This window comes from Myotis daubentonii, chromosome 18 (assembly GCF_963259705.1).
Source record: "Myotis daubentonii chromosome 18, mMyoDau2.1, whole genome shotgun sequence".
NCBI lineage: Eukaryota > Metazoa > Chordata > Mammalia > Chiroptera > Vespertilionidae > Myotis > Myotis daubentonii.
Window position 1 is genome coordinate 21508492 of NC_081857.1, and position 24136 is coordinate 21532627.

A 24136-nucleotide genomic window follows, 5' to 3' on the forward strand; every position below is an offset into this window, starting at 1 on the left:
TCTGAGGACAGAAAGGTGACTAAGACAGGGAGTACCTGTTTTTACAGCATGTATAGATCTGTATAAGTGAACAGCATTCAAAAAGGAGATACTCTATAGTTTGCAGTTTACCTTGATTTCATCAAGGTTATTTGGATTTTTCACTCGTCGGAAATAATTAGAGTTGATTCTGCATGGCTTCATCCAGACAGGTTGATTCAAGTTGGGATCCTCAGCAAATATTTCCTCAAAAATCTCTTTTGTTAAATCAAAAACCGCCTTGATAGAGAAAAAATAAAATAAAATGGCTAAGAACCCAAATTTCAGACAAGAGGGAAGTTTAAAGTTAGAATTATCCTTCCAAGTTACATACCTGTTTGTAGACCCTTTTACTAGTGCTTTCTATATCGAGACCCTTACTGGCACAGCCAAGCAGCTTTGCAGGAATACTGATGCTATGAAGATCATGACCTAACTCTTTCCATTTCCAAAGTTCCTCTGCGGCACTGTGCACAAGGACTTCTACTTCCTCTGCAGTATGTGGGACTGCCAAAAGTGTATCACATGGCTTTTGGGGAGGTCTTTTAGGTTCTGCCATTAGAGGTACAATTGCTTCTTCTGCTTTGTTTTTTTGGATCTTGTGAGAAGAGCTCAAACCAAAATCTTCATCAAACCAGTCTTGATCATCTCCTAACGCGCTCAGGAACTCACGGCTGATCTCAAGTTCAGCAAGTCTCTTAGCAAGCTCTTCCTGTCCACTAGCACCAAATACTGGACTCTCCTGCAGAAATGGCACATTCAAATAGAACACCTTTTAGTGACCTCAGATCACTTAAGGTTTTTTTTTTTTTTTAAGACAAAGCAAATATATTATTTGTATATTTACTATATCTCTAATAAATAAGCAAAACAAAAACTATATGGTGGTTACTAATTTAAGAAAAAAACTATCCTCTGTTTCATAATTCTGTTTACATAAGCTGAATTTTTATAAAATATTGATTAGTTTTTGTTTCCTTTTGGTATCATTATTATTCTGTTTCTGTAGAACTGTCTGGTTTCTGAGATTTGGAAATGGGATAGGAAATTTCTCACCTTAGTGATTATTTGGCTCAAATTACTCAAAATCATTACTTTTGTTCAACTGTCCATGGACAACCCAACAAGTTGATGGTCTGAGTAGATGCCATAGTGGATATAATTCAGTTTTACCAGAATCAGTATCATAACTGGTAATCTTTGCAGAACAACTATGACTGAGGAGATATGGGGACAAATAAATTCATAGGCAAAAAAGAACTGGGTTGAGAACCACTGTAAAGCTCCATGGGAAATCTGTTCAATGAATCTGAAAGGGAATCTATCTAATCTGTGGGCAGTACTCAAGAGTTGTCAATCCAACATAAACCTGTCAGTGTTTGTGACAACCCTATAGTGACCACTCATGACATAACAGAGGACAATTATACTTGACAGAAAAACAGTTAAAGGCCTTTAAAAACTAGTACACTGATCTTCATCTAATAAATAACCTGCCACACACAAAATCTGAATTAAAATGCATGACAAAAGTGAGGTTAACTGACATTTCTTCTAGGCAAAATACTTACAGGTCTGGGACACATATCTGGAGAAGAAATCTCCTCTTTTTCATCATCCAATTCAGACCTTAAGAAGTCACCTGGGACACTTGGTGATTGTTCCTCAAGATTTGGAGATAGGCCTTGGGGTGGTACTTTCTTTTGATCATCAAGAAACTCCTGATTGCTAAGCTGAATTTTCTCATTCCTGGCTTTTTTAATTTGTTGTAGTTGACTGACTGTGTCTGTCACAAAGACTTTTAGTAAACTGTCTGTTAGTAAGCTGACTGTTTCTAGTTGTTGCTTTGATTTTTTTTCCTCACTTACTGATGACCTCAGCTGGGCTTCCAACTGGTTCTTTTCTCTGGTTAAAAGATCCAGAAGTGGGGTAGAAAGTTTTTCTGAAACCTCGGGATACAGGTTCTCGTCCTTTTCTGTAATCTGCTGTTGCTTCTTTAATTCTTCAGAAAAGGTATTGTCTAAAGTATCGTCTTCTACAGCAATGGAAACATCTTCTGTGGCACCAGAAACAAGGTCTTTGTTTTCCTTTGAAGAAATCAGTGAATCCACTGGAGATTGCTGGTGAACATGGGCTTCAAGTACCTCAGAAATGTCCTGTAAATGGTCTGTTTCTATTTTAAGGCTTCTATCAACTGAGGCTTCAATATTGTGCACACCAGGTAAAGATTTTTCATACAAATATTCAACTGCATCCTTTTCTCTATCAAATGTGGGACCCTCTGCATCTTTTTGTTCTTGATTATTGTATTGATATTGTTCATCTGAGTAACAGTCTTCTTCTTCATTTATGTCTACATAGTCTTCAAAGTTTTCTGGAATTTGAGATATTTTTTGTGGAGGAGCAAAAATACCATGCTTCTCTTTGCACACAAAGTACACAATGCCATCATATGTTCCATTGTTATTTCCTTCAGGTTTATCCAACTCCACTCCAGCCCAAAATCCTTTAGCAAAACTAGTCACACCTTTGAATCGAAGAGTTCCCGGCTGAACATTGCCAATCAATACCCTATCACCAATGTGGAAATCAAGTAACTCATCTGCAACAGGAACTGAGGTCAAAGAAGAACATTCAGTAACCCCCTGTTCATGCTCCACATCACTGCGCTCCTTACTTTTCATGAGCTCAGTAGGAGACTTGAGTTCTAACAGCCTTTCAGAGTGGATATTGCTATGAATAGAAAGGCTTTTCTCACTGAGGCACTCACTGATTTCACCATCAGTACCAAAGCTGTTGGCTTCACTTTTAGAGCTTCTTGTTGGCTGTAACCTATCTCTGCAAGACTGAGTGTCTCTCCTGAGTGACAACAATGACGTTACCTCAAAGTTACCTTTACACAATTCAGCTGAAATGTCTTTCTTGACAGAAGACACTTCAAAATCTTCAGAGTATGATATCTCTTTAGGAGCAAGAAGATGTTCTGACAAAGACAAGTCTCTTTCCTTTATATTCTTTTGTTGAAGAATGCCTCTTTCTGATTGGATGTTTTGACTATGATCCATATCTTGATCTGATTGTCTCTCTCTCAATTCTTTTTTATCAAGGTCCTCAATGGCTAAGCTAACTAAGTCTTTCTGAACATTTACAGCATCTAAAGAAAGATCTTTCCTTGAAAGAATTTCAGATGAATCTCCTTGTTCCAGGTCTAGTTTCAGTAAGACATCAGACTTCCTAGATTGTTTAAAATAGTCTTCTTCAACTGTACTCTCCTCTAACTCTGCGTATTTTACTTCTTGTATTTCTGAGTTTTGACTAGCTTCTTCTTCAACCTTGGCACCTGACACATCCAGAATTCTATTAGGGGCATTTAATTCTTTGGGAGGAGGTAATGAAGGTATATTTTCTATAGAATCTCCAGATTCTGCTCCGATTTTCCTTGATGATCTAAGAATTGGTGACGAAGTCTGAAAATGCTCTTCTATTCGACTGTCCAATTCAATCACTCTCCTGGCATAAGCAGATAAAGATCTTTCTGATACTGATCTCTCAGAACCTGCCAATGCAGCATCTAAAAGGAAAGAAAATCACAAAAATTATTTCATCACAATTTCTCAATTTCTGGAACCAATGTTTAAATAATAGCCAAATCTTAGTTAATAAACACTTTGGTCAATAAATCTGACCTGTTTTGGTTACAATATAAGGTAAGTTTTTCCTTTAAGAGAATATACTGTACCAACAATAGATATTTAAAATGACTGAAAATTTAAAGTTGGAATAATTTCTTACTATCCTAACTTATAAAGTGAAAAAAAAAAAAAAGGATCTAAGTTTATGGAGGCATTGATCTGCATGATCATTCTCAAATAATGCAAAAACAGAATTTTGTGACAAATACTATATGTTATCTACTATATTTGTCTCTCACTCAAATATATATACTTCTAAAAGAATGAATTTTCCTGAGGATTTTAACTAAGCTTTTGAATATAAAAAGTGGAAAGAAAAAAGATAAACTATTTCTGCAAATATAACACTTTAAGAGCTAAAATAGCAAAATAAGAAGAAAATAAGTAAGATCAGATGTGCTAACAAACCAAGAATTAAAATTTGAATTCAAATTGCTATTTCACCGTTGTTACAAGGTAAGGTTTTTATGCCTGTTTTATTTCCTCATTGACTAATACTTTATTTTTAATAATTCTTATCTTTCTTTGTATTAAATAGAAAAAATATATTATATATAACCATTTACCCTGAGAAATAGTATAAATTGAAAATATACAGAAACAGAAACAGAATCTGACTAAGGAAGAATTTAGAGATGCTGATGATACATACACTCAGCCATCTTATTTTATTTACTTTTTTATTTTTTAAAATATATTTTATTGATTTTTTTACAGAAAGGAAGGGAGAGGGATAGTTAGAAACATCAATGAGAGAGAAACATCGATCAGCTGCCTCCTACACACCCCCCACTGAGAATGTGCCCGCAACCAAGGTACATGCCCTTGACCGGAATCGAACCTGGGACCCTTGAGTCCACAGGCCGACTCTCTATCCATTGAGCCAAACCGGTCAGGGCAACTCAACCATTTTAGATTAATGTCTCTATGCCTCAGGTTTTAATCATAAATTTGGAACAATAAAGACAGATTCATATAACTGATGCATAATCAAGAAACCACTTAAAAGTATAAAAGTAACTTAAAATATTAAATAATCTATTATCTTTAAGAAATTTAATCAAAAAAGCTGAAAGGGAGAATTGTGTAGGCATTAGTATAAATCTTCAGTCTATGTAGCAACAGTGTCTTTTTTTTTTCTAGTTACATACCAACATGCTCAGCAATAGACTCCAGGGATCCTCTGGAACGTTCTGAGTCCGTTAGTGATTTCCAATTCTTTGCTGTTTCAGATCTGAAGTAGAAATTAATGAACAGTAATAAATGTAAGGCTGATACTATAATAACTAATAACAGAGCAGTCAATTCTTAGAAGACCACTTCTTTCTTCTTATCCACAGGGGTATTTCCAACCTTTGCCACTTTCATCAAGCCTATGTCTGACCCTCATCACTCTCAGTAGATGATCTTGTCTCTTTTAATGAGAAAAACAAGCCATCAGCATGAACTTTTTTGTCTTCAACCTTTAACCTACAAATTTATCTATAATCACAGCCATTCCAACCGCCTTTCCTCTTGGATGTAGGAAAGAAAAAGGTGTGTCTCTCATACTTGTTCAAAGCTAATTGTTCAAACCTTATTCTGCCCCAAATCACACACATTTCCACAGCCTCATTGATGATACTCCTCAATTATCCATTCTTTTTCCTAGTCTTTAGTCCTTCATTCTGGAAATTTCCCCCCTCAACTTATAAGTATGCCTCAAGACTCAAAAAAATCCCCCCCTTAATTCTTCTTTCCTCCACCTCATGCTACTGTCTCTCTTTTGGCTTCTAATCCTGCCTGTTATAATGTTCTTAAACGTTGCTATTTTATTATATTTAGTACTTGGTATTCTCTCTGAATGCATACCTTCTTTGGGGTATGTTGCTATATTTTATGGCTTCAGCCACCGTCTATATGCTGCTCATCCCCACGTATCTAACCCTGACATATTTCCTGGATAATTCCACTTATGAAGTACAGGCAACTCAAAACTAACATTTTAAAACCAAATCATGAACTTCTCACAAAAAGATACCTGAGGATTATAGCTTTTAGGTTAATGAAACCTTGACCCAACCAACTACTTAAGAGAAACCTGGAAATTATCCTAGATTTCCCCTGCGTCCCTATCAGTCAAGTCCTCTTCTTAAATATTCCTGAAATCTATCTCCTATTTCTCTATTCTTATTACTGCTGATTATTTGAGGGCTGGCTTAGACTACTTTCTCCCTACTTCTAGGCTTATTCCTTCTATCTTTCCTTCATATTATAGTCAGAAAGATCTCTCCACACACAAATATGATTGTATCAATCTCTGATAAAAATCCTTCAGTAGCTTGATTAATAAAACTCTAAAACCATTCAATAGTATATTATGTAGAAATTAAAATAAAATTTACAGTTTATAATGAAAAAAATATATATGTAACAAAAATACACAAAAATCCAAGCATAAAAAAATCCTAGAAAGAAATATATCTAATTGTTGACATTTAGATTTTTGGGAGACCTAGGTACGATATAATTTAAACATTTTTTATTGTTTTCCTGAATATTCTAATAATAATAATAATAACTAATACATAGTGCTAATTATGTGCTAGGCCCTATTCTAAGTTAAGTATTTTAACCCTCATAACACGTTCATTAGTAAGGTGTTATTACAGGAATATAAATCTCTATTAAAAAACTGAAGCACAACCCTGGCCAGTGTGGCTCATTTGGTTGGAGCGTCATCCTGTATACCAAAAGGTGGCAGGTTCAATTCCCAATCAGGGCACATACCCAGGTGCAGTTCAATCCCACTGAGGCACATGTGGAAGGCAACTGATCAGTGTTTCTCACATCGATGTTTTTCTCTCTCTCTCTCTTCCTCTAAAAATTAATAAAAAAAAACTTTAAAAATTAAAAAAACAAAAACAAAAACTGAAGCACAGAGAGGTTAAATAACTTGACCAAAGTTGAAGAGCTAGCTGGTACTGGAGCCAAGATTCAAACTCAGGTAATGTTAATTTAATTGTAATGAGTCTGTATTACTTTTGTAACAAAGAAAAAAAACTTCCAAAATATTTTTTTAAACCTCAAAGGCTTTAGATCTAAAAAATAAAATAGAAACTACTAAAAATGAATATAAAGTTATCACAATTTTTCTTTGTTTTTCTAGTTGCTTCTCACTCCAGCAAAATGTTATGTTCAGCTTCTATTATATGCTTTTGGTCATTCATAAATACCCTTCTCTCTGAAATGTCCATTTCCCAGTCCCACTGACTGCCTAAGCCCTAGTCATTGTTCAAAATTTAGTTTGAATATTATAACCTCACTTTTTGTTGAGTTTTTTTTAATATATTTTATTGATTTTTTACAGAGAGGAAGGGAGAGAGACAGAGAGTCAGAAACATCGATGAGAGAGAAACATCGATCAGCTGCCTCCTGCACATCTCCCACTGGGGATGTGCCCGCAACCCAGGTACATGCCCCTGACCGGAATCGAACCTGGGACCCTTCAGTCCGCAGGCTGACGCTCTATCCACTGATCCAAACGGGTTTAGGCGTAACCTCACTTTTTTATATGCCATACTAGAGGTCTGGTGCATGAAAATTCATGCACTTGGGGGGGGGGGGGGGAGGAATGTCCTGGACTCTCGTGCAGTCCAGGAGCCCTTGGGGGATGTCCGACGGATGGCTTAGCTGCGGAGGCGGGAGAAGCTCCTGCCACCACTGCTGCGCTCACCAGCCATCAGCCCGACTTGTGGCTGAGTGGTGCCCCCCCTGTGGGAGCGCACTGACCACCAGGAGGCAGCTCCAGCACCGCCCCCCATCACCCTGCCGCCGCCACCCCCCGCTGACCGGTCGTTCTGCTGGTCGGTAGATCTGCATATTAGGCTTTTATTATGTAGGATAGGATTATGCATTCCTATGTTGCTATTCAGTTTCTTCTGTATATGCATTTACTGGTTGCATAGTATTCTATCCTGAAAAGGACCAAAATTTATTGGGCTATCCACTCATTTTTGGACATAAAGATTGCCTCCAATGTTTTATTAATATAAAGGATATTGTGATAAACAATATTCTTTCAAATAGAGATTTCTGGTAGCACATATTTTCTCAAGCTAGATTTCCCAAAGCGGAATTATTGAGTCAAAAGTTACAAATTTTTGCCCTACCCGGCTCAGTGGATAGAGCGTTGACCTGCAGACTGAAGGGCCCCACGTAAGATTCTGGTCAAGGGCACATGCCCAGGTTGCAGGCTTGATCCCCAGGAGGGGGCGTGCAGGAGGCAGCCGATCAATGATTCTCTCTCATCACTGATGTTTCTATCTCTCTCAACCTCTCCCTTCCTCTCTGAAATCAATAAAAAAAAAATATTTTTTAAAAGTTACAATTTTTTTTTTTACTTTTGAAACATTGCCAAATTGTTTTTCAAAAGGTCTATAAAAACGTACAGTGCTAAGATTAGCAATATTAGAGAATACTATTTTCATTGCACCTATCAGATTTCAGGATTCAAACTATATTTTAAAGTCTGTACCTTATTATAAATTTGATTTTTAATTATATCATATATAATAATTTTACTTCAGTGAAACTAAAAATATAAACCAATATTTTTACTATTACAATTTCACAGTTACTTAAGATAGCTTCTACTAAAAGTCTTTCCTTATTCTTTTCTCAAACAAGGCAGAATATAGAGAAGTTATCAAAAATTTCTACCTGTGTAGTGGAAGGGGCTTGATCTTGGGTTTTTCAGAAGCTGAGGAGAGCGTTTTAATCTGAGGCTTGGCTGTTGGTGATGTTTCCAAATCTCGGCTAAGCTCGGCTTCAGTTTTCTTAATGAATTCATCATATGACTAAGTTTAGGAAAATCAGAGGAGTCACTATACAGAATTTTAAAAACTATTTTAAATTATAAAATAGTGCATTTTATAAAATATAAAACAGTAAAATGTAAAAATCTTTCTCCCAGCATCAGTATCGCTCCTGAGATGTCTATCAACAGTTATTTGTAAAACCTTCTTGAAATAGTCTATGTATAAGCAAGACGTAGAATTATAATCCTAATATCAATTAGGAAATGATAAAGTCTCAATCTGTAGAATCTTAATACTTATAAAGCAATAATTCAGGCCCTGCCACATTAAAAAACTTCTTTAGCTGATGTAATTATTCTTTAAAGGATGGCCTAATACTTCCCATGGACTTTTAAAGAAGTTAGCCATTATGCTGAGTTTCGATGGCAGTATGCTTAAGAGGAAGCACTTACTAGAAATACACATCCTGAAGAGAAAGGTGTGGTTGGGAGTGGGATAGCTCCGAATCGCAGAGAATGTTTCCTAGTTATTAGCCATTCTGTAAATAAAACTTCCATCATTTATAATTCTAATCTGTATGAAATCTAAGGCAAGCTCTTCACATATTAGATTTCTCCTTAATTTTCAAAGCTAAAAGCCCTAGTTTTACAACTCTTACTATCCATATTATCTTCCTTTGAAGTCTTAATGTTTTAATAAAGTAACTTCTGGTATTAAACATATACTACAGCTAGATTATTTAGCTCACTAGGTATATATGAGGATGAGGATGTCTTAGATCTGAAAGTGATACTTATATACTCAGTAAATCTGTGATCAAATAAAATCCAAAGGGCTCCTTTCAAAATGTGAATCGCTATGATTATATATTTCTCCATTATATACTATACTTTGAAAACCTAAACACAGAACTTTCTTTGGTCTTTATTCAAACCATTTAGTAAAATGCTGACAAAATAGATTCTTATGCACTTCTCTAGAGATCTTTCTGGCTAACATATCCATTAATGAACATTGTTGAGCAATGCTATTCAGTTTAATAGATTTCATTTCGCTTTCAATGGCTCATTACCTATAGTAATGCTTTTAAATCCTAGGGCCCACCCTAGACCAATTCAATCAAAATCTCTAGGAGTGAGACTGGATATTTATATTTTTCAAAAAGCTCCTCAGTTAATTCCAATGTGTAGTCAGATTGAAGACTACTGACCCACAGGATGAAGTCCAAACTCATCAGTCTGATTTCTAAGGTCCGGAACATGATTCTTTATATTTAAATTTGGTTTCTCACTACTTTCCAACATGAACTTCCCAGTATGGCCATAGTATCTTAACCATTTTTTCTTAATTCTACACATCTGTGAATTTCAACCCCAGCCCCTAATCCCACTGTGTAACTGTGTAACTGTGTAAATGTCTATTTTTTGTAGGTCTGCTAGCAGGCCATTTTCCAGGTGGAAGATAGTGTAGTGTAACAGTAAGGACACAGGATTTAGAATTAGATCTAGATTAAAACCCTAGCTTTACCACATTTAAACTATGTGTCCCTGGATATCATTAATCTCACTGAAACTCAGTTTCCTCATCTGCAAAACAGGGATAGCAATATTCACACTTCGTTTCTTTGAGAATAAATGAAAAATACATATAAAGTAATTAGCTGACTTCTGGGCACATAAACAGGGACTTGAATATTTGATAAATTTAATTACAAAATGTAGGACAAACACATGTTTGGTGTTACCAAGAGGAAAATTAAAAGGACAGAAATTTTGGCTAAACCTAACAAAGAGCTTTCTAATACTTAGAGCACCTCGAGTCCAACAATGAAGCCAACTGCCTTGATAATCTGAAATTTCCTTTTACTAGAAGTGTTTGGGTAGAAGCTGAATGATCTTCTCTGGTGATGCCACGAGAAGGGATTCTTGTGATGAGTAGGAAGTTCCAACCAATTCTATAATGAACACTAGGCTGGCAGAATGTATGCAAGCACTAGAGACGCAACCAGAGGCAGGGACATTGAAGAGGCTAAGCACACAGTAGAAGCAAGAGGTCAAATACTGCCAAATAGTCTGATGACAGTCGGAATAGGAAGGGACAACAAGAAGCTTTATAAAAGGGAATCAATGACATCTGGTGACTGAATGGGTAGGAGAAAACAGAATGAGGAAGCTATCAAAATCAGTTTTCCAGCCCACAGAATCAGGGAAGGCTGCTAGCTTCTGGGAGAAAAGTCAAGTTTAGAGTTATTTAGGAACTATCCAAATAGTACAAAGAGCCATACTAATAAACTGTGTGGCATGAAACATCATTCTTCTAACAATAAAAAAAAATTTTTTTAAGGCAGTAACAGCCTGGCAAGTTGCTCAGTGGTTAGAGTGTTGGCCCAGATAAGTGGTTGCAGAATCAATTCCCAGTCAAGGGCATGTACCTGGGTTGCAGGATTCCCACCCCCATTGGTCAGGGAGTGTGCAGGAGGCAGCCAATAGATGTGCCTCTTACATCAATGTTTCTCTCTCTCTCTCTCCCCCCTCCTCCCTAGCTCTTTCTAAAAAAAATTTAAAAATCAATGGAAAAGGGCAGTAATAATTCCAATAGCTAGAATTATTTACCTAATGGTTCTTTGCTTAAGAGAGCATGGTTAGTAATCTTTCTTTCATGGGTGCTTAATCTTTCTTATTCAGAAAAAAACCTTGTTATAATACTTAAACTCATTTTAATATTTATTTTAATACTATTATTGTATTTACTATTTTAATTTAATATTTAATTTCGTGTTAAAAGCAAGAGTTTGTTTAGATGGCCTCAGATTTTTATTTTCAGAGTTAGAATAAAATGTGATATCAAGTAATACTGAAAAATCCTAATTCATTAATTTGTTAATATATTAAAAACATTTGAGGCATCACATCTACATTAGCCCTGACATTATAAACACCTTCCCCCCATGTCTAACCTCTAGCTGTTTGATCAGGCTGGCTTCCTGGGCTTTCAGTCTTTCCTTCTGCCTTTTTTTCTGTTCCTTCTTCAACTGGTCCACAACTGATTTTCTTTTCCGTAGTTCATCTTTTAGAGCTCTGATCCTACCTTCAATGTCACTCTGGTCAGACGTAGTTTCTGAAAGAGATACAAAATCTTTTATTTAATTTTAACTGAAAAATAAAGTTAACTAAATAACTACTAATGAAAAGCAGCAATGTAATATTCCATTTAAACAAAGCCAGTCTAGAAACTAATACAAAATAATATTAAGTAAATGGTAATTGAAAAATAAATCTTAAAAAAAAGGCAAAGTCAACCTAACATTTAAAAATAAGAAATTTGAGCTTCTGAAAAAGAATGTATTAGTGATTTGTTATCCTGCTTCATCACCTCCCATCTCTCCTCATGGTCATCATTAATTCATTCAAGAAACATTTAATAACTACCTACCATATGCAATGCAAAGGACCTGCTAGGTTCTGGTGCTACAAGTGTTAACAAAATACAGACTCTCCTTTCCAGGAGTCTGTATTCTAGGAGGGGAGACCTGCTGGGTAACATTTGGTTACAACTGATGTGCTGTCTGGTGTAACAAGTGGAAGCACAGAGCACAATAGGAACATATAAGGATTCCTGACACAGAAAAAAATACTATAAATGCCTGATGAATAAATGACGCCCGTTAACACCAGATAACCTAAGTTTTTCATATTTAGTGTAATTGGGGATATAATTAATTATCAATGAAAAGCCAAGAACTATGAAATTTAATCCTGGCAAGAAAAAAGGCTTATGGCAAATGCAACAAAGGATAACATCATACCAACATATGGTTAGACAAAGCTTATTAAGAACATTCAAGTATGGTACAAAGTAAAAAACTCTTCTTTATTAGTCTTACCTGACTGTGTCATAGATATTGACTCATCTGACCAACTGTAACTGGGTTGATGGGACTTGACAGGTGGACGACATTGCCCTCCAATCTTATAACTTCCTTTGCTGGACTCCAGCTTTGACACAGACGTGTAGCTTTTGGGAGGTGACTGTGCAAACAGAAAAACTAAATGAGAACTGGTCTATGATATAGTTGTAAATTCTATTTAAAACTCCAGATATTAACCAGTTACAAATATTATTTACAAAGAATTTTAAATAACTCTATGACTTAAAAAATGAAAAAACACTATAAATTTTACAAAAGGCATCAATTTTTTAAAGGAACAGAAAAAAGTTATAGAAAAACATACTTTAAAAGATGTTTATAATGAACTAGTAATTATTGTATAAGTGATATTATCTCTTATTCTTTTTAATTTAAAACATACTAAATTGGGGTGGTACAGCTATCTCTTCAACATAGTGATTTTGTTTCCTTTGGACATCTACCCAGAAGTGTAAATGTTGGATCATATGGCAGTTCTCCATCAACAAATAGATGGTATATCATGTATGATGACATGGATAGACCCTGAGGGCATTATGCTAAGTGAAATTAAGTCAGAGAGAGAGAAAAACACTACATGGTCTCACTTGTATGTGAAATCTAAAAAAACCCCACAAACTCACACAAAAAATAGATCAGATTTGTAGTTACCAGAGATGGATGATGGGGAATGAAAGTATTGAGTGAAGGTGGTCAAAGATATGAACTTCTAGTTATAAGATAAATAAATACTGGGGATGTAATGTGGCACATGATGACTGTAGTTAACACGGCTGTGTGGTCTACTTGAAAGTTAATGCCCTAGCAGGTTTGGCTCGGTGGATAAAGTGTCAGTCTGCAGACTGAAGGTCCTGGGTTCAATTCTGGTCAAGGGCACATGCCTTGGTTGCAGGCTCCTTCCTCAGCCCCGATCAGGGTGTGTGTGAGAGGCAGCCTGTCGATGTGCCTCTCTCACATTGATGCTTCCCTCTTTCTCTCCCTCTCCTTTTCACTCTCTCTAAAAATCAATGTAGAAATATCCTCGGGTGAGGGCTAACAAACAAACAAAAAAGACAGTAGATCCTAAAAATTCTCAGAACAAGGAAAATGATTTTTTTGGTAACTATATGAAGTGATGGATGTCAACTTAATGTGGCAATCATTTCATAATATATGTGTGTCAAGTCATTCTATGCTACACACCTTATACTTATACAGTGTTATATGTCAATTATATCATTTTATTAATGAAAAAAATTAAATACTAAGTATGTACTACTTGTACTGAAGGAAGGAAGAGAGGGAAGGAAGAAGGGAAGCAAACAGAGCATAAGAAGACTGCCCACAGGAGATTACTAAGGACATACTTTCTACCTTGATGTCAACTGGAAGTGAGAAAGCCTGATCTGATTTCTTGCTGTCAATCACGTCCTATCCCTATGACTCTGGGCAAGTTTCCTAGCCTGCTAAGCTTCAGGGTGAGCACTGTGAGGTTAACCACATAAGACATTCAGCATACTACCTGGCCCTTGGTAACTAAATAATCAATAAATATTATTTTTATTATAAAAATCACTTTAAGGTACACTAATTTTGGTTTTCTTTATATATTTTCTTGTGAGAAAACAACACATTTTTAGTATTCGATCAGATAGTGGCTATCCTGAACCTCAATAAGGATGCTAGATAAAATCTAATCAATTTATAGCAAGTGATAAATAAGACTGTGTAAAAAGGCATAGTTAGATTGCAAATTCCTGGAAGGTAGGAATCATGTAACAAGTAAATTATATATACAATAAGCCCATTTAGAGATAATAACCAAGAAATCACTAATATGAAAATGTCATTAAAATCTTTTTACAACCTGCCCTAGCTGGTTTGGCTCGGTGCATAGAGCATTGGACTGCAGACCGAAGGGTCCCAGGTTCGATTCCAGTCAAGGGCACATGCCTGGGTTGTGGGCTCGGTCCCCGGTTCGGGGTGTGCAGGAGGCAGCCGATCGGTGATTCTCTCTCATCATTGATGTTTCTATCTCTCTCTCCCTCTCCCTTCCTCTCTGAAATCAATAAAAATATATAAAAAAAATCTTTTTACAACCTAAAAGCTCTGTTTTCAAGTATGTGCACAAAGCATTGGAATATTTTGCAACATAACATGGGATGGGCTCTTCATTGGATAAAAAAATAAATGATATCTATCATCTAAATTTTTCAGATGTTGTCACACACGTGAATCTGACTGATTTTCCAACAGGGAAATGCTATTCTTTCTTCACATCCACAATAAACATACACTTTAACAAAGTATATTCCATTCTGAATTTAGGTGAATTACTTTTAAAAACATAGACAGGCTTTCACAATGTTTGTGTCCATTTAATATTTGATATCTTTAGGTTAATTCCTTTATATACTTTATAAACTCAAGCTAAAAAGAAAAAGAGTTAAGTCTGTAGCTTAAATTTTTACCAGCTAAATTTTATTTATGAAGTATAGAATTAAGAACAATGTGGAAAACATTTCTTATTCTAAAACTGACCACTATTCTAATTTAGAATCAATAACCATTTCAGATCCTGCCTTAAAACGATGAAACCTTACTTTTATTCTGACTATGAGTTTATAGAGCAGTTATAAACTACATTATAGAGCAGTTATAAGCTCCATTTCAGAAAAGACACACTGTTTAAGCTCTTATTGTTTCTATTATTGCGACAAAACAGATTTTAATAACTTGTGATATTCCCACATATTCTTTCCTATACCCTCAATATTAACAGACTTAATAGCATATAATTTCATAACTGTCACTAAAGCAAAAGGTCAGATATTTATAAATTTTTAGAAGTCAATGAAAAGCTTTATTTTTGCTCAAATGTCGCCGTCAGTCGGACATACCCCCAGGGCTCCTAGGCTGCGAGAGGGCACAGGCCAGACTGAGGGACTCCCCCTCACCATCGTAAGTGCACTAATTTTGTGCACTGGGCCTCTAGTAAATATATATTAACTTACATGTTTACTAGGAGAAGTAGAAGATTCCAGTTCTTGTGAAAAAACCATGTCTTCAGTAAGTATACTGTGATCTGGACTACCAGGCTGCTCCTGAACTATGGACTCAGAAGGTCTATATTCAACAGCAGAGCTGCCTAATTCTTCTGGAATAGAGCTTTCACTGTGCAGATGAGAGTAGGAAAGTACTGGAGATTCCGCCTCACTTGCTATTTCTAGAAAGAGAGGGTGAAAACAAAAAAAAGTACACAATCTTGGTCAAGGGAAATATTCCACTGTTATACTTTATTTTTAGCATAATTTCATTAGTTGTATTTAAATATAAGTTTTTAGTCCTATCATTTAATGAATCACATTTACTATAAAGTCTATTAGTCTAATTAAGAATTTTGGCCCACACACACTGAGAGATTATATATAACATATAATCAGCAATGACAGTTACTGACACCCTCAGTGTTTGTGAAGATGAAGAGCAATTACAACTATTATATTCATTGGTTCAATAACTTTGGAAGACTATTTGGTAGAATTTTGAAAAGATGAAAACTCTATGATCAGCAAATCCACTCCTAGGTATACATCCTAGAGAAATCTTGCATATAAACCACAGGAGATATATACATGGTCATTAGCAGGATTGTTATAATGGTCAAAAACTGGAAGAAATGCAAATGTCTATTGACAGTAAAAAGAATATATTATATTTATACAATAAAAAGCTACATAGCAATAAAAATGAGTAAAGTATGGCTTATGCACCAATGGAGATACACTCTGAACTAAAATTAGCACTATCAGAATCTGTTGCACTGTCTTGCCCCTGGAATTTCCTGTCTACTGTGGCCTGTGCTCTTTCTAAGAAAACAGAAATATGTTTGACACTAGACAGAAAATGCTTTTATTTTTAACTTTCACCCAAGGGTATGCTTTTTTTAAACTGATTTTTAGAGAGAAAGGAAGGGAGAAGCGAGAGAACAAGAGAAAGAGAAAGAGAGAGAGAGGGAGAGAGAAAGAGAAAGAGAGAGAGAGAAACATGGATTGGCTGTCCCATGTACACACCCAGACTAGGGCTAGAACCAACCCGCAACCTAGGTATGTGCCCTGACTGGGAATCAAATCACAATCTTTTGGTGCATGGGATGATGCTCCAATCAACTGAACCACCCAGTCAGGGCTAAACAGAAAATACTTGACATTATCTACATATATAAAAGCCTAAGCGACCGTTAAAACCAGTCAACTGAACAATCAGTCAACATTACGCGCACTGACCACTGGTGGGCAGATGTTCAACACAGGAGCTGCTCCCTGGTGGTCAGTGCACTCCCACAGCCAACCTCCTGCAGCCAGCCAACCTCCTGCAGTCTCTGGCCCTGGCCAGCCGGCCCAGATCAGCCCTGACTGGGACTGGGCGAGACAGGTCCGATCAGCCCCGATCGCTCGCCAGGCCAAGGGACCCCACCTGTGCATGAATTCGCGCACCGGGCCTCTAGTATTATATAATCTTAAGAATGGCAATTGCTTTCCTTCTTTGTATCTACAGATAAAATGCCCCACAAAAATCTGGTTATATTATACTTTGGGGTCAGTAATGCTAACATTTGATATACTGAATTCTAAACCCCACTTAAGATTTTGGGCTTAATATCTGTAAAATAACTTTATTTAACACTAGAGGCCCGATGCACAAAATTTGTGCAAGGGGCTCAGCTCCCACCAGCGCCGCCTCTGCCTCGGCCCCTGCTGCCATGGCTTCATCTAGAAGGTCTTCTGGAAGGACTTCCGGAAGGATGTCTGGTCTAATTAGCATATTATGCTTTTATTATTATAGATAATACCTATAACCCAAAGTAAACAAGGATAACCTGATATTTAAAAGCACTTCCGTTTAAACGTTAAAAAGGTATATTTTTAGTGCTCGCTTCGGCAGCACATATACTAAAATTGGACCAATACAGAGAAGATTAGCATGACCCCTGTACAAGGATGACATGCAAATTCATGAGTGTTCCATATTTTTCCATTTGCAACAGCATGGATGGAACTGGAGAGCATTATGATAAGCAAAATAAACCAGTGGGAGAAAGATAAATATCACATCATCTCACTCATATGTGGGATATAATGATCAACATAATCTGATGAACAAGAATAGATCCAGAGACAAATGGGGGGGGAGGCGGGTTAGAGAGCAACCAAAGGACTTGTATGCATGCATATTAGCATAACCAATGGACACAGACACTGGGGCGGTGGGGACTTGCCTGGGGTGGGGATGGCTGGGGTGGGGGGCGGCAGTCAATTGGGGGAAAAGGAGACATATGTAAAACTTTAGACAATAAAAATAAATAAATAGGTATGTTTTTATATTGTTCATGTGTAGCATAATCAGAATGGTTAAATGAAGGAATTCTAAAAATCCTCAAGGATATTCACCTATTCCAAAATAGAATGTGAATAAATTTTAAATGGTTTAGAAAATGGTTTAATTTTTAGGTAGAAGGCAATAGAAGAATCCTCTACAGTTTGGCTTTATGTCCTTCAACGTATTTTATTTTTGTTCAATAACAATAACATATGCTCATTCTAAGAGTTCAAACAATATAAAAATTGTACAAAGAAAATAATGAAAGTCACCTGTACTACTACATCCTGAGAGATAACTACCAAAGGTTCTCCAAACGACTGTCTGTGGAAGACTTCATTTTGGCAGTCTTCTCCCTCTCTCTCTCTCTCTCTCTCTTTCTCTCTCTCTCTCTCTTTGTTTCGCTTATTTTTTAAGTCATAAAAATAACACAAGCCGAAACTGGTTTGGCTCAGTGGATAGAGCGTCGGCCTGTGGACTGAAGGGTCCTGGGTTCGATTCCGGTCAGGGGCATGTGCCTGGGTTGCGGGCACATCCCCAGTGGGAGATGTGCAGGGGGCGGCTGACTGATGTTTCTCTCCCATCGATGTTTCTAACTCTCTGTCTCTCTCCCTTCCCCTCTGAAGAAGGTCAATGAAATGTATTTAAGGGAAAAAAAAAGAAAAGAAAAAAAAGATAACACAAGAACATAGTAGAAAACAAATAACCTTGAAACTGTGCAGATGTATGTAAAGTGATTAGTTTATACCAGTGATGGAGAACCTATGACACGCGTGTCAGAGGTGACACACGAATTCATTTTTTTGGTTGATTTTTCTTTGTTAAATGGCATTTAAATATATAAAATAAATATCAAAAATATAAACCTTTGTTTTACTATGGTTGCAAATATCAAAAAATTTCTATATGTGACATGGCACCAGAGATAAGTTAGGGTTTTTCAAAATGCTGACATGCAGAGCTCAAAAGTTTCGCCATCACTGGTTTATACAATTATCCCCAACCACTTTCATTGGCCCAATTTCTGTACCTCAAAAATAAACCAATGACAGTCAAGTAGGGTTTGCTTTGTGTGTCTTTCTAGACCTTTTACTATACAGCCCAACTTTTAAAAAATTAATTTTTTTAAGTTGTGGTAATACACATAACAAAATTTGCAATCTTAACCACTTTTAAGTGTACAGTTCAGTGAAGTACATTCCCACTGTTGTACAATCATCATCACAAGAACTTTTTCATCATCTCAAACTGAAACTTTGTACTTTTAACTCCCCATTCTCTCCTCCCCAAAGGTCCTAGCAACAATGATTTTACTTTCTATCTCTATGAATTTGACTACTCAAGGGTATCTCATATAAGTGGAATCTATATATGTAAAAGCCTAAGTGACCAGTTGACCAAACAACCAAATGACTGGTCGCTATGACACTCATTGACCACCAGGGGGCAAACGCTCAACACAGGAGCTTCCCTGTGGTGGTCAATGCACTCTCATAGCAGGAGTGCCACTCAGCTGACCGTCGAGCGCCAGACGCAGGGCTCACGGCTGGCCACTGCAGCCCGGAGACCGCAGCGGAGCAGCAGTGAGCCTACCCAGTGGCGGCGGTAGCAGGCACAGCAGGGCTGGGATAAGCAGAAGAGGCAAGCAGGAGCGGTAGGCAGGACTGGACTGCCAGTTTCAGCCTGATCCCTGCAGGCTACACTGAGGGACTCCACCGGTGCATGAATCCGTGCACCAGATCACTAGTAATAAAATACTTGTCCTTTTGAGACTGGCTTAACTCACTTAGTATAATGTCTTCAAGATTCATCAATGTTATAACGTGTCAGAATTTCCTTCCTTCTTAAGGCTGAATATTTCATTGCATGTATGTACTACATTTTATATATCTATTCATCTATTGACAGACACCAGATTGCTTTTATCTTTTGGCTATTGTGAATAATGTTGCTATAAACATGAGTGTGCAAATCTCTTAGAACACTTGCTTTCAGTTCTTTTCCGTATATACCCAGAAGTGGAATGGCGTTCTTTGTTCCACCTACATAAGAACATGTTTAGTTAGTATTGTAAATGGCTTGAATGATGAGCCCCCACCCCAAGACATATAATCTTATTTGGGAAAAAAAATCTTTGCAGATGTAATTAAGGATCTTGGGATGAAATCATCCTAGATTATGTGGGTATGCCCTAAATCTAATGACAAGTTTCTTTATGAGACAAAAGAGAAGACAGACATGGAGATGATGATTATGTGAGATTGGAATTATGCAGATACAAGGAATGCCTATTGCTTAGCCACCAGAAGCTAGGAGAAGGAAAGAAAGAATTGTCTCCTGGAATCAAGAGTCCCTCCAACACCTTGAGTTTGTACTTCTGGCATCCAGAAATGAGAACATAAAAAACTTTTTAAGCCACCAAATTTGGGGAAAATGTATTCAGGTATGCAATGGTATTTCTTTGTGGTTTTTATGCCCTGATACTAATGAAGTTGAGCATCTTTTCATGTTTATTGACTATTTGGAGTTTTTCATTTGTGAAGTGTCTGCTCTTTTGTCTATTTAAAAAAAGTTTTTTCTTTATTTTTTTTTATTTTTTAAATATATATTTTATTGATTTTTTTTTTACAGAGAGGAAGGGAGAGGGATAGAGAGATAGAAACATCAATGAGAGAGAAACATTGATCAGCTGCCTCCTGCACACCTCCTACTGGGGATGTGCCCACAACCAAGGTACATGCCCTTGACCGGAATCGAACCTGGGACCCTTCAGTCCGCAGGCCGACACTCTATCTACTGAGCCAAACCGGTTAGGGCCTTTCTTTATTTTCTAACCCTCACCAGGGGACATGCTGAGAGAGAGAGAGAGAGAAAAGAGAGAGAGAGAGAGAGAGAGAGAGAGAGAGAGAGAGAGAGAGAGAGAGAGAGAAACACAGAGAGAAAGACCATTGATATGAGAAACATTCATTGGTTGCGTTCTGTACGTGCCCCGACTGGGGATTGAACCCACAACCTAGGTATGTGTCATGACCAGGAATCAAACCAGCCACCTTCCAGTGTACAGGCTGACAATCAACCAATGAAGCCACTCTGGCCAGGCTGCCTATTCTTTTTTTTTAAACATAGTTGGCATTTTCTTTTTCACTCACAGGAGTAGTTTACATGTTCTTGATACTATCCCTTTGTCAGTCAGATGTGTTGCAAATCTAGTACCTTGTTTTTACCTTATGGTGTATTAATGAACAGAAATTCTTAATTTATTGAAGTTGAATTTACCAATCTTTTCCTTAATGGTTTTTGTTTTGCATAGCATGTTAAATCTTGCCCTCCCCTGGGTGTCATAAAAATACCTCTCTTATATTGTCTTCTAAAAGTTCTATAGTTTTGTCATACACAAGTTTCTTTCCTCCTTGAGATGGATCTTTTTATATAGTCATGTGAGGATCCAACTTCTTTTTTTTCTCCCACAAAAATTTATTGGAGAGTTCCTCCTTTCTTCACTAGTCTGCAAAGTTACCTGTGTCAAAATTAAATTTTTCTTATGCAGGGTTTTTTTGGGGGGGCTGTTTCACAGTTATTTTGTCTATCTCTGCACAAATATCATACTGTTTAAATTATTATACTTTTAGAAGTTTGCTATCTGGTAAAATAAGTTCCTGCATTTTGTGGTTCTATTTTAGGAGTGAGTGTCTTTGCTTTTTGGTCCTTTGCTCTTTCATATAAATTTTAAAATGAGCTTATTAAACTTTATGAAGAAATCTTGCTGGGTTTCTGATTTTAATTGTCTTGAATCTATAAATTCAGGGAGAATTAACAAGTTTATGATACTGAATCTGTCTGTGAATATGGGAAAGCTTTCCATTTATTTTGGTTTTCTCTAATGTCTCAATAAAATTGTTAATTTTATAAACAAAGATCATGTATACTTTTTGGTATATTTATTCTTAGGTACTTCATATTTTTTATTTCTATTATAAATGATATTTCTTTTAAAAATTAGATTTTTTCTAACCAATTTCTGCTATAGACATGTAATTGAGTTTTGTTTATGGATTTTATATCCAACAACCTTGCTAAACTCACTTATTAATTCTAATAACTGTCATGTGAGTGCTAGATTTCCTATGTGCATAGCTCTATCTGTAATAATAAAGAGTTTTGCTTTTTTCTTTCACTCCTTAGGTCAGCGGTCGCCAACTGGTGATCCATGGACCACTGGTGGTCTGTGAGGTCTGAAAGGTTGGCGACTGTTGCCTTAGGTGAAAATAAGCATCTTTGGCCCTAGCCAGTTTGGCTCAGTGGATAGAGTGTCAGCTTGCAGAACAAAGGGTCCCGGGTTCGATTCTGGTCAAGGGCACATACCTTGGTTGCAGGCTCCTCCCCAGCCCAGGCCCTGGTTGGGGCTCCTGCAGGGGGCAACCAATCAATGTGTTTCCCTTGATGTTTCTCTCTGTCCTTCCCTCTCTCTTCCACTCTCCCTAAAAAAAAAAAAAGACATCTTGGTCTTATTTCCAAATCCAGAGGGAAAGCCTTCTATGTTTTATCATTAAGTATGATGTCTGTTTTAAGACTGGTTTGTGCTTTACTACAAATGCTTTTTAGACTTTAGATTGCCTTTTTTGAATCCACTAAGATGTCATGGATTTTTTCCCTTAAATTTGTCTAAGTCATTCACCACATTATCAATTTTTTTAATGTGTTAGACTCCACTTGGTCACAGAATACCCCATTTCCATTTCATGGAATTTACCCATTTCTTCTAAGTTTTCAAGTATATTAGCATAAAGCTATTGACAATATTTTCCCAACTTTCCAATTTCTGTAGCAAATGTACATATATGGCCTTTATCACCCTTAATCATTCACATTTTTAAAAAATAATGAAGTAACTCTTTCATTATATTAGGCTTTAGTTTGTAGTCTGAATACAGTCAGTATTTATTACCTTTCTGTTCTAGTCTCTGGTCCTCCAATTCTTTCTTAGGAGTTTTAGGTTTTATTAATTCTTTGTCCCAGGCAGCCAAAGCTTGTTTTTCCATCTGACGAATTTCTGCTTCCTCTGCATCTAAACGTCGCTTCCACTCTAGCAGCTCTTCCGCATGTTGTCGCCGTTGCATTAGTTTTTGCTCCCGCTTTGTCAGAAACCTATGGTCACACCATGAAGAACAGTGAGAGAACAAGTCTACAGGCAGAAATCACTTTGAGAGTGCTATCACTCAGCACCTTATCAACAAGCTGTGTAAAAAAGAACATTCACACTACTCCTCTAAAAAAGTTTGCGATAACAGAGGCTTTGATAAGTCAACTTAGAAAATGAGAGAATTTATGTTTTACTTATAATTGTAAGAGTAGCAAAGGAAAAAAGGGTGGTAAATTCAGAGAAAAAAATCTTGAGAACATCTGCACAACCATGATTGATAATATATATTTATTTTTCATAGGTGATTCTTTTTTATAAGAGAAGACATAAGGAATATTTTCTGAAGGCTCAGGCCAAAAAACACAAATGCAAAACAACAAAGACCAAAACAACAACAAAAAAACCCCCTAAATCCCCCAAACAAGCAAACAAACAAAAAGCATGTTTATGTCCCTTTTTCAAATGCAGTCTGGTTTTGCCTCAGGTATAGTAGTGAGTTTGGTAGCCATTACCTGAGAGATACAATGTCAGGTGTTACTCTGTTTTTCAGGAAGAGAACACTGAGCACCATAGTCAGATGTCTAATGTATATAAACAGAACTGTTTAATTACTGGAGTAAAGGATGCAGAAAATACCTCAAATTTCTCAATTTAACCTGATCTTTGAAATTAAATAGCCCAGTAACTCTTAGCTCCAAAATGTAAGGAGAAATTGCCGATTTAGGAAAAGCTTTTTGAACTGTCCTCAAATGTAGATGCAACAGCTAAATAAAAGGTGGGCTGCTTATATTAGTGGAATTAGATCTGTAGTGGTAGCTAATCAACAAAAATGCACCCACGCATCCAACAAACACTTAATAAAAAGCCCAGGAACTGTCACTCCACTTCTTGAACAGCCAGCATGTTAAATTCATGTAGAAACAAAAAGGTAAAATCTATGGGACATTTGACAAGAGGCCTCTATTCTGTTAGGACAAACAAACAAAAAAGAAAAAGAAAAAAGCAAACAAAACAAACAGAAAGAACAGAGCATGCTCTATCAAAGAGTGCACTGAAAAAGGTGCAGTTACCTGACCAACTGGTTGTAGATATACAGCTGGAATTTGGGATGGAGGTTGGGAAAACAGACACTGAGAGAGGCCCAGTGATGAGACGTAAAGACAGAGAAGAAGTAGTGAACAGGAGAGCAGTGTCTACAAAA

At 36.7% G+C, this 24136-nt stretch overlaps 1 protein-coding gene and 1 non-coding gene across 8 annotated transcripts in view; one reads left to right on the forward strand and one right to left on the reverse strand.

The window, feature by feature from the left end:
- The window catches only part of CEP350 (centrosomal protein 350), a 125534-nt gene that overhangs the window by 14525 nt on the left and 86873 nt on the right, over window positions 1–24136 (reverse strand). For 6 of the 7 annotated variants that reach the window (XM_059673421.1, XM_059673424.1, XM_059673423.1 and 3 more), the window contains 10 exons: window positions 24006–24128; window positions 22741–22940; window positions 15431–15642; window positions 12393–12537; window positions 11466–11626; window positions 8412–8548; window positions 4862–4944; window positions 1590–3589; window positions 353–760; window positions 112–258 (listed from right to left, as the gene is read on the reverse strand). In XM_059673421.1, the coding sequence (XP_059529404.1) occupies window positions 112–258; window positions 353–760; window positions 1590–3589; window positions 4862–4944; window positions 8412–8548; window positions 11466–11626; window positions 12393–12537; window positions 15431–15642; window positions 22741–22940; window positions 24006–24128 (3616 nt within the window). The remainder of the gene's footprint in view (window positions 1–111; window positions 259–352; window positions 761–1589; window positions 3590–4861; window positions 4945–8411; window positions 8549–11465; window positions 11627–12392; window positions 12538–15430; window positions 15643–22740; window positions 22941–24005; window positions 24129–24136) is intronic. The other variant, XM_059673425.1, reaches the window with a different exon arrangement.
- LOC132221493 (U6 spliceosomal RNA) lies at window positions 17345–17450 on the forward strand. The gene has a single exon (XR_009450022.1). It is a non-coding gene; the product is annotated as a U6 spliceosomal RNA (small nuclear RNA).